Source organism: Cygnus olor, chromosome 1 (assembly GCF_009769625.2).
Source record: "Cygnus olor isolate bCygOlo1 chromosome 1, bCygOlo1.pri.v2, whole genome shotgun sequence".
Classification (NCBI taxonomy): domain Eukaryota; kingdom Metazoa; phylum Chordata; class Aves; order Anseriformes; family Anatidae; genus Cygnus; species Cygnus olor.
This window is the reverse complement of record NC_049169.1, coordinates 79050504-79068491: the sequence shown is the minus strand read 5'-3', so window position 1 is coordinate 79068491 and position 17988 is coordinate 79050504. Positions and strand designations below refer to the sequence as shown.

General features: G+C 37.3%; 1 protein-coding gene across 1 annotated transcript in view; it reads right to left on the bottom strand.

The window, feature by feature from the left end:
* Positions 1-17988, bottom strand: part of ANO2 (anoctamin 2) — a 187202-nt gene that overhangs the window by 85974 nt on the left and 83240 nt on the right. The window contains 1 exon segment of the mRNA XM_040566038.1: positions 12859-12942. Coding sequence (XP_040421972.1) covers positions 12859-12942 — 84 coding nt within the window.

Genomic DNA, 17988 nt, shown 5'->3' with positions numbered 1-17988 from the left:
TTCTTTAGGAAAAAAAAAATGGTACAAGGAAATGGGGTGGGAGAATGCTATATCAAGTTTTATTCACCTTTCACTAGTTACATAACCGTGGGTTTTGAATAGTTCAGTCTGTGTTGCTATTGTGGTGATTTCCTAAATGGATAGCAATTAAGTTAAGTAAATCTTTCATATCTACTTTTTTCCTCAAAAGCCTTTGGTTATTTTAATTTTCTTATGATATCCTTTACTTTTCTGTCCTTAGTTTGTAGCCCTGTTTCCAATTCTGCACCTTAATTGCTCAGGTTGGTAACACTCCAGCTTCTATGCAAGCCCATTTAGAGTATCTTTGACCACATAGTACAAACCTATGGGGAAAAAAAAAATCTTTTATTTAAAAAATCTCAGTGAAATTCTTAAGTGACGCTTAACTGTACACTTCTTTAAGTATTCAATCTTGGCCATTCTGGAAGTCAGCTAAAACAGCTATTGTATGCTTGTTTTCATCTACAACCTGTTAAAAAAGCCAGTCAGTTTTGTGCCTGATTCAGTTTTCCCTGATTCTTATTTTGTCTCTCTGAATCTACTCTAGATTTTGCATTTCATAAGGAGAATCTAAAGAGTAAAAGTAGTCTTAAAAGGCTGTGACACTTCCCTGGCTTGGCACTTAGGTGAAAAAGGGGGCTTTATTGTCTTCAACAGTAATCTCACCAGAAAATTGTACTGGAATAAATTAGAGTGGATGAAAGCTTGTCTTTTTAGTACAATAGCCTTCAAAATGCTGAAGAGCAGAGGGGCCAACCTTGGCCATGTCATTCTTGCTTACATAACTGAACAAGCAAGTTATTTGGTAGCAGGGGCCTGCAGGGCTGGCCTTTCTTTAAAGTCCAGAAGATGCCCCATGTTAGACAGGAGACAGTTACAGCCTCTCCGAAAGGGACCTGCTGCTGGCCAGAGTGATGCTGGTTGTGTCTCTGTGAGAGCAGATTTAATAAAAGAAAATTCTGCTGTGCAAGAGCATCTGAGAGAGAGGGGTAAGAAACTGTAGAGAAACTACTGTTTAGACACCAAGGTCAGTGCAGAAGGAGGGCAGGAGGTGCTCTAGACATGGAGCAGAAGTTCCCCTGCGGCCTGTGGAGAGGCTCCTGGTGGAACAGGCTGTCCCCCTGCAGCACATGGGTCCCATGGCAGAGCAGATCTCCACGCTGCAGCCCATGGAGAGCCCCCACAGGAGCAGGCCCCGGGCCGGAGCTGCAGCCCATGGAGAGGAGCCCACGCAAGAGCAGGGGGTCTGGGGGCAGCTGCCATCCATGGGAGACCTGTGCTGGAGCAGTTTGCTCCTGACAGATGGACCCAGTGCTAGGGAGCCACGTGGGAGCAGTTCTTGAAGAGCTGCTGCCTGTGGGAAGCCCATGCAATATCAGCCTGGGAATGTGGTCATCCCGTGGGAGGAACCCCACATGGAGCAGGGCTAGAGAATGACCATAAAGGTGCAGCAGAGATGAAGTGTTATAGACAGACCACAGCCCCCATTCCCCTGTGCAACTTGAGGTAAGAAGGTAGAATAGGACAGATGGGGGGAAGGTGTTTTTAGGTTGCTTTTAGTTCTCACTGTTCTAGTCTGTTAGAAATAGGCAATAAATTACATGAATCTCCCTTCTGCTGAGTCTGCTTTGCCCATGATGCTGATTGGTGAGTGATTTCCCTGACATTATCTTACCCTTGAGCTTGTTTTCATCATATTTTCTTTCCCTGTTCTGCTGAGGAGGGGGAGTGACAGTGGTGGACCATAGACAGCCATCAGTGTGAAAACACCAGATTGGCCCTGAAGGGATAATGACACATAATGAAGCCCTTGCCATTTGCCATGAAGAAGAACAGGAAAGCTTACAGAGCATGCAGGACTCCCTTTCAGGTAGCCACAGTCAGAATCTTTTCTCTCTCCTTGGACTGGGTAAGTAGTTGACCTCCTTACTGATAGCACACTGTGGATAAGGCCTCCCTCAGTGCTCTATGTTTGGTTCATAAAAAAAAAAAAAAAAAAAGAAGAAAAAAAGGTATGATTGGGAATGATCACATGAGGGACAGCAGAGAAGAATGAGGCAGGAAGCACCAAACAGCAGAGGCTGGAACGCATTATAGTTGCATCACCAACTTACTTTTTTTTTTTTTTTTTTTAATGCAAATTCTCATAACCATTTTTTTCCATTCAGTTCCAGTGAAACATATTGATTTATAAACTTAGAATCTTCTTACTAAGATTAGAATTAGAAATGGAATCTTCTTACTAAACAGATGTCAGTTATTTTCTGTTGCTTTTTAATCAGTATGTTTAAGTACTTTTCAAGTAATTGTTTTAACTTCATTTTCAACGTCTAAATAAAAATTAATTTTTTCAGCTTTTCATTTCAATTTTGCAGCTGAGAAAATAACTTTTTAATCTTGTGAGCTATCTTTTTTTTTTTTTTTGGTCTGATGCTTTTTTGTTGTTGTTGTTTGTTTTTTGTTTTGTTTGATGTGATTAAGCCTAATTATGTCCAGAGCCCTTTACCACTATTTTTTTCATGCTTGCTTTGGATGCAAATTTACAATAATTTTAAGAATTTTTAAATATTAAGCCTCTTCAACTCTCAAAGCTCTGTAATCCAGCATACTTTGCTAATTGATTCATTTCATTTCTCAAAGATGACCTTGTTCTAGAGAACTTTATTTATAGGTTATTTTTCATTTATCAAATACAACATATTTGGATGCCTACATGGGCAACCTGCTCTAGGGAAGCTGCTTTGGCAGGTGGTTTGGACCCGATGATCTCTTGAGGTCCCTTCCAATCCCTAAAATTCTATGACTCTTTGATATTTAATGTCAATATTGAGCAGACCATTTCAAGTGTATCTGAAGTGTATCTGAAGCAGAATTTTGCTGTTTTGCTTCATAATGACCACTGCTGATTTAAAAGCTTGCAGCAATACTTCCATAAATACAATGCTGTTTGCCTTGCATGAACCCATCAGCTGACAATAGATTAAGTGAAAAGAAAATAAAATCAGTAATTTCTTCATGGTCAAAGTTTATAGAATGAAAAGTTATTTGAAATTGTTTTAAATGTTTTCTTTATCTGTAAAGACCATTCATTCTGCATTTCTGGATTTGATAATCTTTCTCCTTAAAATAATGTCCAAGAAGTTCATATTAGTTTTAATTTTCAAGTTATTCAGCATCAGTTTTGTTAAGAGACAAAAAATCTCTTTCCACATGAGGAATGATATTTTGCATTGTATTTGAAAGATACCCTTCAGACAACCATAAGTAAATGCAATAGATTTTTTAAATAATAATTTACACTAAATAAAACTTTTTTTTTTTTCTGGGTTAGTGATTGTGTGGAAGGATTGATATTTACTATACTTTATCATTGTTCCAGATCCTAAAAAAACTATTAAAATCTCTTTGGCCACTGTATAAGAGAGATTCTAAAATCTCTTGGCCACTGTACCTTGCCATATTATCTTTACTTACTAATGAAAATTAGATAAACAGAAAATACATGTAGTGCTGAGAAATTATGAGATGCAAAGTGAGAATATTTAAAAATAAATATTTGGAGGTGAAGCAGAAGAAAAGAATCTATGGAAGGGAAGGAGAGAACTGTAAGAAGGAAGGAAGGAAGGAAGGAAAGGCAGAAACCTAGCAAAGAGGGAGCAAAGAGGGAGTTACTGTAGAGGAGAAAACAGATGCAAGAACTGAATTAAGTATGTAGACCCAGAATTTTGGAAAAAAGAAAAGGATGTTTGCCTATCAAGAGGATGACTTTTGTAGTGCATTGACAGAAAAACAGAAGTGAAGCTGAATTTTTGATACAGCATTTGTAACACAGTCCAACTGATATTTGAAATATTTTCAAATGTTACAGTACAATAATTTTTAAAGAATATAGGAATATTTTGAATATAGGAGACAAGTAGCAACATTTTCAAAATGGTATTTAAGTTGTTTCAAGAAATGAGGCCTGACTTATTTTCCAGGCAATTTGCCTCACTAAGAAAACCAAGCATTGAACATGCAAATCAGGTCCAAAAGAAATAAAACAGTGCAATGTTCGGTCCAGAAAGTTGACTGTGTTCTCTAAGCCGCTGAATTTTTTTAGGCAAAGGAAAAATGGTGGCTGGTGTCTGTGGGTTAAGAAAGACTCCAGACTGATGTTCAAGGAGTTGTTCCATTTTAAACCCATCAGGATTTCCTTCACAGTTGCTTGGGGAAAGGGTAGGAAGGATGGGAATTAGACAGACTACCATGCCAGTGAGCTGGGGATTTTAAATATGAGACTAATTTTTGCCATACAGTTTAAGGTAAATTTGGCAATTAGGCCAAAGATAGCAGTAAAACCTAGAACTGTTCTTGCACCTTGAATCAAACAGTTGCAGAAGCTTCCTAACATCTTTCTTTGATTCTCTGGTCTAATTTCATTGAACTTTAAGAATAGAATAAAAACATGTGATGGGTTGAATTTCTAACAGTTATGTTAAAAAAGGTAAAATTCCAATTTTATTTATATCATTAGCCATGCACCAGCCTGCAAAGCTACAGAAGGTGTATGTCACTGGAATTTCTTAAATTAGTTCATGCATCCAAACCAGCTTTACATTTTCACTGCATAAACAATGGAGTTGGAAGAAGCCATGAATCCAGCATTATGTATTAACAATCCAAAGTCTACTTTCATTAAATTCACTTGTACGATTCTCAGGTGACATCAACAGGAGAAAAAAATGATTTGAATAACCAGGTAAGAATTCAAGTTTATTTCATGAAATACCATGATGTGATGTGAAGGACGTTCCAAACAGCATGTCATCCTATCTGTAAATTAAGTGTATCGTGAAAATTAGCAGATCAGCAGGCAAGTGTTTTCCAATTAAGCATGGTAATAGCTGTAAAAGTTGTGCAGTTCCAACTGGCTTCTTTAGCTCTTTGAATTTGGAGTAAGTAGAATTTCAGTCTTCATGGGATGGATGCCCAAAGGAGTTTAATGTAAATGCCATTTATTTCTTTAAAAATGCAGACAGGATTGCAGTATGCATAAAATAAAAATAAAAAAGTCTTGGCAACTAGCTCAACTGAATGTTGTTTCCATAGCCAATTTATGTAAAATTTGTCCCAAATCTAGGCTTCTGTTTTGACCTTGGAGATTAATAGTATGAAATTTACCCTATAAATATGCTCAACAGAAAGTAAAAATATAGTCCAAGATACAGGAGTTTGTCACCAGCACATGGGAAAGGAAAAATACTCTAGTTTTTCTTCTTCAACCATCTGCATTAAATCAAAACCCAGCAGACTTCTGGAGATTTATTTTTCAGCCTGAGACTTTGCTATAACCCTCTAACCTGTTATTATAGTCTTTCATTGGGTACAACATGATAGTAAGTCATCTGCAGTAACTGCAGACTTAAGGACTAATACTTTATTATTTACTCAGGCAGAACTCCCATTAATTTCAAGAACTGATGAATAGAACCTTTAGAAATGAGTCTTTCCATTCGGTTTAATAGGAAAGAGACCTGCTTCATCTTTATTGTTGTCAATAAGAAGCTTAGGCCTCAATTCAAAAAAGCACATAATTTGTATCCATATTCAGGACACCGATGCATGTGCTTAACTTTAATTGTATGCTTAAGTCCCAGCTACATGATTAAACACAAGGTGTAGTACTGCCCTAGAAAGAATGTGTCCTTGAGCCAGAATCTTAATGAGTAACACAAATGAGAAGACCAACAAACAGCAGCCCTGCCTACTCTTGTTTCTATGTTCAAAGCTCTCTTCTGAAAAAGACCACTAATTTTTATTTTGGCAGAGTCTTGTGACAATTACATACCTTTTTCTTAAAATCCTGGCTCTGATCCACACTGCTCAACCTTCAACAGATGAATAAAAAGCATCCAATATTCCTAGTTAAACAACCTTTTGATGTCTAGACAGAACAGTGATTTCCATCACCTGTCTTTTGGAGAGGAGGATTAGAAGGTAAAGGAGCAGTCTGATGTCATTGTAAGTGAAACCCATGTCTGAGCACAGGAAGGAGAAGTAGGTGTTTGGGAACTATCACTATTTGATTAGCAAAAGTGAATCAAACCTCACCAACTGATTGTTTCCTGTGAGAAAATGTCTAGACCTGTGGACAAGAGACCTGTCAATATAATTTGCCTTGACTTCAGCAAAATACTAGTGGGATGGTCTGGTTCAGAGGATATTGGCTAATAAGTTGTACTCTACCAGAGGCCAGTAACACCTGGAGTACTTCTGAGGTCTGTACTAGGACTGCCCCATCTAACATCTTTAGGGAAGGACCTAGAGGTGATGGAACGCTTGCTTATGTGCAGATGATATTAGACTTGGGGATTGTGGGCAATGAAACTGCTTGAGAGAAGGGCTGCCATCCAGAGTGACCTAGCGACAGGCTGGAAGAACAGGCTTATATGAACTATATGAAATGCAAAGACAAATGCAAAGACTTGCCTTAGGGAGTGAAAACTCCTTGCAGTGAGTGGTACAGTCTCTGCTGAAAAGGCTCTTCAGGTTCTGTGTAGACAGCAAGCTGAATGTGAGCCCAGAGTGTACCCTGGCAGTGAATAACACTGACAGCATCTGTGGCTGTATTAACAGAAGCATAGACAGTGGATCAAGGGAAATGATAATCTCTGACATCTTAGCACTCATTAGACTGCACCTAAAATACTGTGTCCAGTTTTGGGCCCTCCAGTAGGAAAAATAAATTGCTAAGCTTATATGAGTCTAGCAAAGGGCCCTGGAGAGCTTTCTGTGTGAAGAGGCTGAGGACCAAGGCTTGCTGAGTTTGTTTAGCTCTGTCATCAAGAAGACAGAGACAGGTGCCACACAGTGGGGCACAACAAGAGAATGAGGGTAAACAGGCATAAACTGAAACAAGAGAAGTTCAGGCTAGACAAAATGAAGAACCATGAGGACAGTCAAGCAGTGTCCAGAAAGCCTGTGCAGTCTCCATCAGGTTTTCAAAACCCAACTATCCAGTATTATCCAATAGCATGATTGACCAGGTCTGAATATACCTGACACTGCTTTGAGCAGGAGTTTGGACTAGATAAAATCCTAAAGTTCTTTCTAACCTGAATTATTCTATGACTGTGTATTTCTAATAAGCATTTTCTTTCTTCAAATCAAGGGTTATTGGAAGAGCTACATCCTTCTGAACGCTGTTTTTGATTTCAAAAGAATTATAGTACTGGAATATAATTCTAAATACTGCAGCAGAGTACTGTGTCTGTACAGTAAGTTTATTTATTTGATACAAATGAGAAAATCCATTTTAGATTTTCAGAGCTGGGAGAGCAAATGAGACATTTTTAGCTCATAATCAAATTCTAAGTCAACAATAGCAAAGAGTTTTGAATATACATCATATATCCCTTATAGTCAAACCACCCACACATCTAAACAAGAACACACTGAAAGACCATTAGAACAGTTTTTTGAAGACACAAGCTTTGTTTATGAATACTCTGTTGTAAACTGGTGTAACCAAGGACACAAATAAAAATTTAAATAATCAGAATTATAACCATTAGCCTTCAAATTTTGGCTTGATCCAATTCGCCAACCAAATATCAAAACAATAAAGAAAATAAAATCTTTCTCTAAGATTATCATCACAATTATCCTTATTCACCTCCACTCATTCTACATTTATTATTTATAAAAGTTAATGATACAAGGAATAAGTTGAAAAGGAAAAAAATATCAATTATTACATATTCCTCTTACTATCCCATGTGCTTGGAAAGAAAAGGCATTTGTGAAAATAAAGCAATGAAAGAGATAGGTTAGAAAAAAACATCAGCAAATTTAAGAAATGCTGAATCAAAATTGGTATTTTTACCACATTAATAGTGAGGTCCAATAAATGTTAAAAAATGGTTTTCTCAAATTAGAGATTTGACAAAATCAATTAGAGATTAAAGAACTCTAGGTCTATTCACAGATCTTTTACCATTCTGATTGTTCAAAGTAATATTTATAAACAATTATCTTGGTTTCTTTTACACAGTTATAGCTAATATATATATATAAAAAAAGAGAGAGTATTTTTTTTTCTTTAGTTAATAGTTAATCATAACAAGGACTTGCTTAATAAAGGGACGGACTCTAACATATGAAATGTTTCTTGTTGGGGTATTTGCCTATGCAAAACTGGAATCTGAGAAATCTACTAGTAGCAGGAAGTACTATTTCATGCCTTGCAATGCTGACAAATTTTAAAATACATTCATAAGGCATTCGTTAGCAGCATGCAACTCTATTTTATATTTACCTGTATCATCCTTACATTAGACACCTACCTTTTTCAAACCAGCTTGCTTTAATTCAGCTGTTAATTGAAATGAAATGTTTTGGAAAGAAAGATTACTTTTTTTTTTTTTTTCTTTCAATTAACAGCTGAATTAACAATAATTGATCTTGCCACTTTCATTTCTAAAAAGTAATTAAAACTAAGATAGAATGCCATATTTTGTTATTCCCAGGGTTTGCTCCAAGTAAGGACATGAGCCAAGAGACAAGCCCTTTTTTCTATAAGGAAAGTTTTCCTTGAGAAATATGGAATTACTTCTTGGGGTTTCTGCCAAATAAGAAAGATAAGAATATATATGATGTTTCATCATGTTTGCCAGATCAGCTGGACATTTAATGAAAAGGAGCCAGAGCCTGATCCATCTCTCACAGAAATGACAGAAAGGTTTTCTTTCTATCAGCTCCAGTGAGAGTTCGATCTAGCCCCATCTGCATGTTTTCAGGCACAAGACCAATTTTCATTTCCTGACCTGGGTGTATTTCCATTTGGAACATTAGTATTGCACAGAGAGAGGAACAGCTTATCACAAGATTACAAATATACAACACCTTTTATATTTAACATTCTGCAGATACAGTAACTTTATCCTTTTTGTTAAATATTTCTATCCACATCTTCAATGCTGTAGTGTATTAAACAAGAACAACATCCAAAAAAAATCGCTTTATTAAAACAGTTACATCTGACTTCTTCCATGAACATATTATCAAACAAATACATGCACACACACAATGTGAACATTCATCTCTGCTGCAAGGGTAAAGAAAGCTTTTAAGGTATGTGAATCTGGAACTAAGCTTTACATTGCAAGGCTTTATTTTCATGACCTCAAAGAATCAAATGTGTTACCGATTTTAAGTTGATTCACTTGCACAATTCCTGAGTCTGTCACTTAGAACTTGACATTTTTCCAAATAAATGACATAATTTATAAGGACCATCTCTTTATGCATTTGCTACTTAACCTGAGGCATTTCATGCAAATGTTTCAACTCCTTTAGCTTTAAATGAATTGCCTTCTGAAACAGGAGAACACTGAGGTATAATTGTAAGAATAACTTCACACTAATCTTTAGTGAAGTGTTCTGAGTCCTCACATTTTCTTTCCCTTTCTCAGAATAACCAATAAAATATTTGCTAAAACAGCCTGAGCCACACAGGATAGTGCAGGCTGAAATTTTGTTCTCTTCTTACTACTGGAGTCTCAATACTCTAAGTAGTATTTGTATGAAAGCTATATTCCGTAATACAAACTCCAATAAGCAAGCAGTACACTAGATCTGTAATACTTTCTATTGTCAGCCTCAATCAAGCTAATTTGAAATTTGTTGCCTTGGTAGAGAGACTCATATATTTACTGGCCCTTACAGGTACTGGGCATCTTCCACACTCATTAAAGTTAATGACTTCAACAACAGTGAAAACTCTTGTTGATGTAGGTTTCCTCTTAATAGGTATTCCCAAGTTATCACTGAAGAGAGTATGAAACTGCTGGTGTTGATTTTCTTCTGCAATCACAACACCAGCACACAACGAAACACTCATCCCTTCATTGTAAAATAATTATATTAGCTTAACAGGGACTCCTTGTTGAAGTAAGACAAGAAAAAAAAAATTGCACTGTACACAGAGCTTTCCACATAAAAGCTCAGTTTCTCGACATAAAACTAGTCACATCCTCACCAGAACAGAGGAATTAACATATTGGAAATAAGCCAGTAATTTTACAGAAATATATGCCTTTATGTAAGCTCTAAGTCAATATTCTCACAATAGCCGTGGCTTTGGCATCATTTCTACCCCTACAAGCCACAGCTGCTGAACTGGAGACTTCGGACTTCATACGAGATAAGTAACAAGAAGTTTTAGCCATTGGTGCCAGAGCCTGTTCTTTGATATCAGTACAGCAAACTGCAGTTGTTGACCAGTTACACGCGAAAGATATGCCTCAAAATCACACTAGTTAGCTAAAAGTATTCAGGAAAGAACTTCACAAAGATTTATGCCATGACATTAGATTGTCAACAAAGATATGATGAAAGCGAGACTTCTCTGAGGCTGAGGCATCTGTGTATTCAAATAAAACCAAGAAATTAGGAGGAATGAATTTTTGACTACAGAGACCTCTACTTTGATGCAAGTCCAGTTGCTAGAAAATCTGCACTATTAATATGACAAAGTCCTGTACTCTGGCTTCCACCCAACAAGATGAAAGTATTGAGCCAGAGACCTCACAGAAACCTGTCCTTTAATATTAACATGCCATGCGAAAGCTGCTGAGTATTGCAATAAGTAAAACACACAGCCATCTGAAGACAGAAAAAGAAAAGATTAAAACCTCTAAAAATTATGTAGAATGACTATTCCAGACTCAAATATTCATCACTTTTAATGTCTAACTTCTCAGGATCTTCCAAAGTGAAACAAAATGGTACATTTCAACAGTTAAATTAAACGTAACAGTTCAATTAAAGAACTGGGCTTTTCCCTCTTCAGCAGGTCTCACAAGAACATTGCTTACATTTATATTATAAGATATTTGAGGTACAAAATACTGAGCAAGAGACCTTCCAAACTCTGAATAATTTATTGTTTACTGAAAATAAAAATAAGAAAGGGCAGGGCGGGGCAGGGCAGGGCAGGGCAGGGCAGGGCAGGGAAGGGAAGGGAAGGGAAGGGAAGGGAAGGGAATACAAAAATTGATTGCAACAGAATGAATAATCAAAACATTCAGTGACTGAAAACTGCTCAGAAGTTTGGAATACGTTAGCAATTTGGGGAGAGATGGTGATGCACGAGTTACAGGATTAATGTCTTTCTTAGAGTTATCTTAACCAATCCAAATTAAATCTTCTGCCCTATGAATAACTTGTTGCTCCCTATGAGTAACTGTATGATGGCAAAGTGCTTTATTTTTTAATATTTTTTTTTAAATGAAATGAATTCAGAAACTTCAAAAAAATGACTAAATGACTCAAGAACTGGAATCTATTTTTTTTCCAAAATGACTTTAGAATTAAATAATACTAAAAACTAGGAGTTCTTTCCCTTTGTGATGTCTGAAATGAATTTTTCATATTTGTATAGTGCTGAATCTTTAAATTGCTCCTTGGTATGTTGCTGGATCTTCACATTGTTCATCATTTTCCACCTACATTCTTAGCATTAAGAAAGCTAATCATTTAACTCTGCCTCAGGACTGCAAAAGTTTAATATTCTATAGCACCAGTTGCTTACTTATTTCCCAGTTTCACTTCACTAAATCAGAAAGAGCTGAATGTCAGCAACTGCTTTAGCCGTCTTTTACCATCTTTGATTCTTCACTAGAAGGCCTAGCAAAGTGCTCAGTGTGTAAGGGAAGACCTCTCCTGTGTCAGAGATCTCATACAGTGAAGTCATTCTGCTGTGTCAGAGTCTCTGCTCATATTGGGTCACATCCAAAGCCCTTTAAAGTAATTAATAATCTTTCTATTGTCTTCCATAGAGTTTGGTTGGTCCATTAAGAGAAAAGTAGTCTTACTGAGATAAATGCTTCACTGGAAACACATCACAGTCTTGATGGTGAGCAGCAGAAGAAAGGGATAGTTATTTCATATATTGTGAGGCTAAATTTGTTGTACCAAACCTGAAAACTGAAGTGCTTATGAGTGTTTATGAAATAGAACTAAAGCAGCATTTTACAAGAAGACATTGGGGAAAAAAAAAAAAAAAAAGGTTTTGTACTTAGGTTTGAAATAAGCAGAGAAATCCTAAATGTACTTCAATCTAAAAACAATATACCAATTATTATTCAATCAATTTATTGTAGAATCATAGAATGGCTCAAGTTGGAAGGGGCCACATAGATCATCCAGTTCCAACACCACCTGCCATAGGCAGGGATGCCACCCACTAGATCAGGTTGCTCAGGGCCTCATCTAACCTGCTCTTGAACACCTCCAGGGATGGGGCATCCACAACTTCTGTGGGCAGCCTGTTCCAGTGCCTCACCACCCGCTGAGTGAAGAATTTCCTCCTAATCTCTAATCTAATTCTCCCCAATTTATAATGGAAATGCTATCAAAACTGCACAACTGTGTGACTGCAACATGACAAAAGATGCCAGTGCTAATTATGCCAATGAAATAACTACAACAAAAGTTGTTTTCTTTATTGTCCACAAAGGACTGAAATTCTAGCTCATTGCTACAAGAATTCCTGTGCTGATCATCTTTCCTTTCTAATTGTTCATCACTCTACAGAGTAGATCCTAAACCACTTTTCAACCAGTGTTCAACTATTTAAGTAAAACGTTTTACTTTGCAGAGCTAGCAAAATGATGACCTTGAAACATTTCAGTGGCACTACAAGGCTGCATAGCATAAGATCCAGAGCAAGCAACATACAAGACTGATGAAAAACACCATAAAGTTCCTTTTGCAAACTGCCAGAGACAGAAAGATAATCACAATATAACAAAACATATCAAAATGTAAGTGAAAAGATAAGCTGCATCTTACTTCATTTGGATCTTCCGTTGTCGAGCTTTTATTTTTCAGCCTTTTCTGTAGCAATTTGGTTTCATACTCTGGTCTGGGATGCTCCTAAAAAGTAGAGGGGAAAAAAAAAAAAAAAAAAAGAAACAGAACAAAAAACAAAACTTGTGATTATGATTAAGAAAAAAAAAAAAAAAAGAAAAAAAAATGTCCTGATTACTTATTCACAATTCAAGCCATGCAGATAAGTCAATACCACAGCACCTTTTGAACTAGGGGGATCACTGCCTAGGGATATGGGATATCTTATGGGATTCAGAGGAAGAGCATTGAGGGATTGCACAGGACTTACTAAGTTTTGGGTTTGTTTTTTTTTTTTAGTGGAGTAACCAAAGGTGGGGAAAGGGAGGGATCTAGGTCACTTGGGAAGGAACTAGTGTGTGAAAATAGAGTTCGAAAATGGGTTAAAATGGGCCAGCCTCATGGAAATAGCTTGCTGGTCTGCATAGGGGTCTGACCACCAGCAACTGGAGCAAGTGCAGATGTGTTGGGCTTGATGATCTTGAATATCTTTTCAAACATAGATGATTTTATGATTATATGTGGGTGCTAGTGAAGATCAAGCCAGAGTGCCTCACAGTCAGGTGAAGTGCCTGGGGACCCAGAGGGGCATGGGTCTCTAAGGATGAGAACATGGTTGAAGTTGAACATGGGACCAGGGGACTCCAAGCCATATGCCAGAGATATCACAGGATCTAAGGGTCTTTAGTGGCAAGACCCACTGTGTGTGTGTGTGTGTGTCTTGAAAGGCAATAACACAGGGAGACTCTGGGGGTCCAAGGGATATATGTTTGAGTGAGCAGCCAGGGTGAGGCTGTAGCTTCATGGACTTGTATACTGCTGCCCAGTAAGCCAACCATATCCTGAGCTACATCAAAAGAAGTGTGGCCAGCAAGCCGAGGACTGCAATTCTCCCCCTCTACTCTGCTCTTGTGAGACCACACCTGGAGTACTGTGTTCAGCTCTGGGGCCCCCATCACAAGAATGATATGGACCTATTAGAACAAGTCCACAGGAGAGCCACAAAGATGATCAAGGGACTGGAGCACCTCTCCTATGAAGACAGGCTGAAGGAGTTGGTGTTGTTCAGTCTGAAGAAAAGAAGGCTCTGGGGAGACTTCATCGTTGCCTTCCAGTACCTAAAGGGGGCGCTACATGAAAACTGGAGAGGGACTCTGTCAGGGACTGGAGTGATAGGACAAGGAGTTTTAAATTGTTTTAAACTGAAATAGTAGGTAGATATAGATTAGATATTAGGAAGGAATTCTTTCCTATGAGTGTGGTGAGGCACTGGAACAGGTTGCCCAGAGAAGTTGTGGATTCCCCATCCCTGGAGGTGTTCAAGGCCAGGCTGGCTGGGGTCTTGGCCAACCTGATCTAGTGGGTGGCATCCCTGCCCACAGCAGGGGGTTTGGAATTAGGTGATATTTAAGGTCCCTTCCAACATGAACCATTCTATTAGTCTAAGATTCTATCTGGGTGCCAGAAACTGGAGAGGCCATGTGTCTGAGCCCTGTTACTAAGGGAATCCACATTGAATATATGCATATGCACATATGTATGCATGTGTATATATATACATTCTCACTGGCAGACCTCCATCCTACTCATCCAGAGGGATGAGCAGGATGAGGCCACTGTGTTGTCTGTGTTTGCATGTCTGCTCTGTGTGCCTGTGTGATCTATGTGGCCAGGCATGTATGTACATATACACATGCTGCATATATGTGCTCTGTGTGCATGTGCCTACTGAGAACACATGCTTAGCTTCAATACAGGATGGAGTTGAGGGCATGGAACTGCAGCAAACTCACACCTCTTGGGCTGTCTCGGGCAAATAGCCACATCTGAACAGTCCTTGTCAGTTGTACCTGTTCCATGTCACAGAAACTAGCTAAAAAATAGTCATCTAATTGTATCTAAATGTTAAAAGTTTGGGCTGTAAGCTAAAACTGTAAGTGAGAAAAGCTGAAGATGTGGTGAATGATTTCAGAGATGTCATGGGAAAAATACTCACCGCTCAGAGCTTTCTTCAGAATGCCAGTGTATAAGACTAAACCAACTTACATTCCTCTGTCCCCTTATGAGCATAAGAGTAACCCACGCACATGCATTTCAGATAAGTACCATTGGCCATGCCAACTGCTCTTACTATAATTAGTATGTATGTCTGTCAGCCTAGGCACAAAATCTGTTTATTTACACTTTTTCATAAATCTGAAAGCAATCTAAAAACAAAAGCAATCTAAAAACACTTAAAAAAAATAATCCTGATGGGCAATAGAACAGGGATTGCCTCCAACTTCAGCAGTCATCTTGGGGGATATATGTGCTGTTCATTTTCTCCTGTCTGCAACATCTTCACTACCATCTTGAGAATTCTCTGTTGCATCCTAATTCATAGACGTTGTGATTCAATATGTTTTTTATCCTGTTCATATGAAGTTCCTGACATGTTAAGCAGGTACGTGAACACACTGACATTCAAACAACAGTCTTAAATTAACATTTCCATACCTTTTTTGAACTCTGTGAAGATGTAATATGCATGTTTGTCTCAAAGGCAGTCTCATGAATGATACTTGCTTTCTACTGCTCCCTGAGAATCTGGTACTAATGTGGTAGGCTTGTGTGAACTTTTTCTCTAAAGTTCAAGTACCGATATGCCTCTGAAACTCTAGCATTATGATGATATACCAAACTTATCTAAAGAAAATGCTAGCATGATAGCTTGTTTTACACTTTAAATTTCATGTACTATTCAGATTAATAAAATATATCCTAGAAGAAAGCAGGAAAGGCTATCAATTTATTCAATCTACATTCAGAAGATTTCTCTTTCAAAGAGCGTGAGTATCTCTCACTTTGCATTGGAATCCTTTTGCATTACTTATGCCTCACATAAAAATCACTACCATAATGAATGTAGTTCAGGAATCACTATAGCACTGCTTGTCATCAGGGTCACTGTTGTTATTACTCACAAACTGTTTTGAGTGCATGTGGAACTCCAAGAAATAATGAGACACCGGTAATCTGTGACATTATTGAATGTGATTAACAGCAAAAAATGTTGGCAGACAGGATGGGGAAAGGACATACAAAAATAAGTGTTTAAAAATGCTGTTGTCAATTCTTCTTACTTCTATCCTGAAGTTTTGAAAGTTTAGACTAGCTTGTTGATTTGGATCAATTTGTACCACATTTCCTTAGTTAGGGTTTAGAGGTCACATGGAAGAAAATCTTTAGGCTTAAATGAAGAAACAGTGAAGGCATCAGGCATGTATGGGCTACATGCAAGGAGACAGCATGACAAAAGAAGAAAGATTAGATGAATGAAACTAAAAGAAGCTAAGGTGATCTAATCTCACTATAGGAGCACATACGAAGTTCAACTGACTTTCTTCCTTTTTTCTTATTCTCTGTTAAGCAAAGCATTTTGGGACACCAGGGGCAGCTCTCAGAGGCCAGAGCAAATTTTGAAGATTGCCTTGAAAGGAAATAGGGTGAGAAAATCCCATGACAAGTGAAATATTATAACATAACTTTGTAACTTTCTGTTGTTGTTGTTGTTGTCAGTTTTGCTTTAAGTGATTGTTCTGTTCAACTTTTGTTTAAGTTTCCTAGTAATACATTTCAATGTCCTTTTAACTGCATTTCACACACCTACATCAGGATTGGAAAATTAGTTTATCTTTCTTCACTGAATCTGTGAAGTCATATTACTCTTGACTGAACAGACCACATCACATCCTGGAATAAATGTGCCTATACATTCTTTTTATGAGTATATTGCATGAAATAATACTTTATAATATAGATTTAGAGATACTTGATCTTGATTGTGTTAATATATACATGGATGCAAAGGAACAGTTCCACTCTTTTCTGTAAGTGATTCAGAATCAATTCTTTGCCTGAAATTGGGAAGAGTTCTACAGTCAGGACAATAAGCTAGAAATAGTTGTGATGACTTGAAGAAGGCCAAATGTCCATGTAGGGATAAATATGAATCCCATGATGCTGGAAGTGTGCCAGTACAGCTGCCAGACACTTATTGAAAAACCAATTGAGCCAAGGTACTTTGAGGCCAAATGAGTGCTCAGAGTAGAAAACGATAATTCCCATCCTGAAAACAAAGAGCCAAATCATGAAATTTTTACTCAGATAAAACTCATATTGATGTCATTGGGAATCTTTCCTGAGAATGGTGTCCAGGATTTGGATATTAAATACACAAGATGTGTATCCACTATACGTTGCAAATTAAGGATATGTATGTAATGATCCAATACAATATGAATATATACAAAGAATGTATCTCTCTTTAAGTTCTCTTTGATTTAGGAAGAAAATGATAATTGAATTTTACAAAGTGTGCATGACAAACATATATGGATTCCTAACTAAAAATCTGAAACTATTCCAGATTAACAGGCCAAAGGAGTTGTCACCAAAAAAAAATAAAAAATAAAAAATAAATAAGCCAACATACTGTTTTGTTTTTACACCTTAAGGAAAGTCAAAGAAGCACTGAGAACTCTTTCAACAGCCTTGTCCTAATATGCTGAATGCAAGCAGAACAGCAAAGCAGTGAACACCAAGAGGAAGGAAGGTATTCACAAATGAGAACTGAAATAACACAGATGCTGCCCCAAAATCAAGATGAAAACTTGAAGTGAATAGAACAGGGAGCCCAGCCATTCTCTATTGCAAGAGGGTTAATTATTACAAATAAAGGGTTAAAAAAAAAAAAACAAAACTATTTCTTACGATGATGACACAGTGGGGAGGTGAGGGGAAGTCTGAGGAAGAGATTATCTTTTAGACCAAAAAAACATTTAGACTAATTTAGTAATGGGATGTTCATCCAAGGAAAAGTACTTTTATATCTCAGCATGTGTGAATGTATCACTGGTAGATGCTTGCAGTCTTTTTAGACCAGATTATTAGCTCAATAAATTCATTTATATAAAAAAGATATAAATAAATAAATAAATAAATAAATAACATGCTTGAATAAGTCATCTAACATTATTGTAATTTTGAAGATGTTAAAAAATAAAAGACAGCACAAGCACATAGGAACTCAGC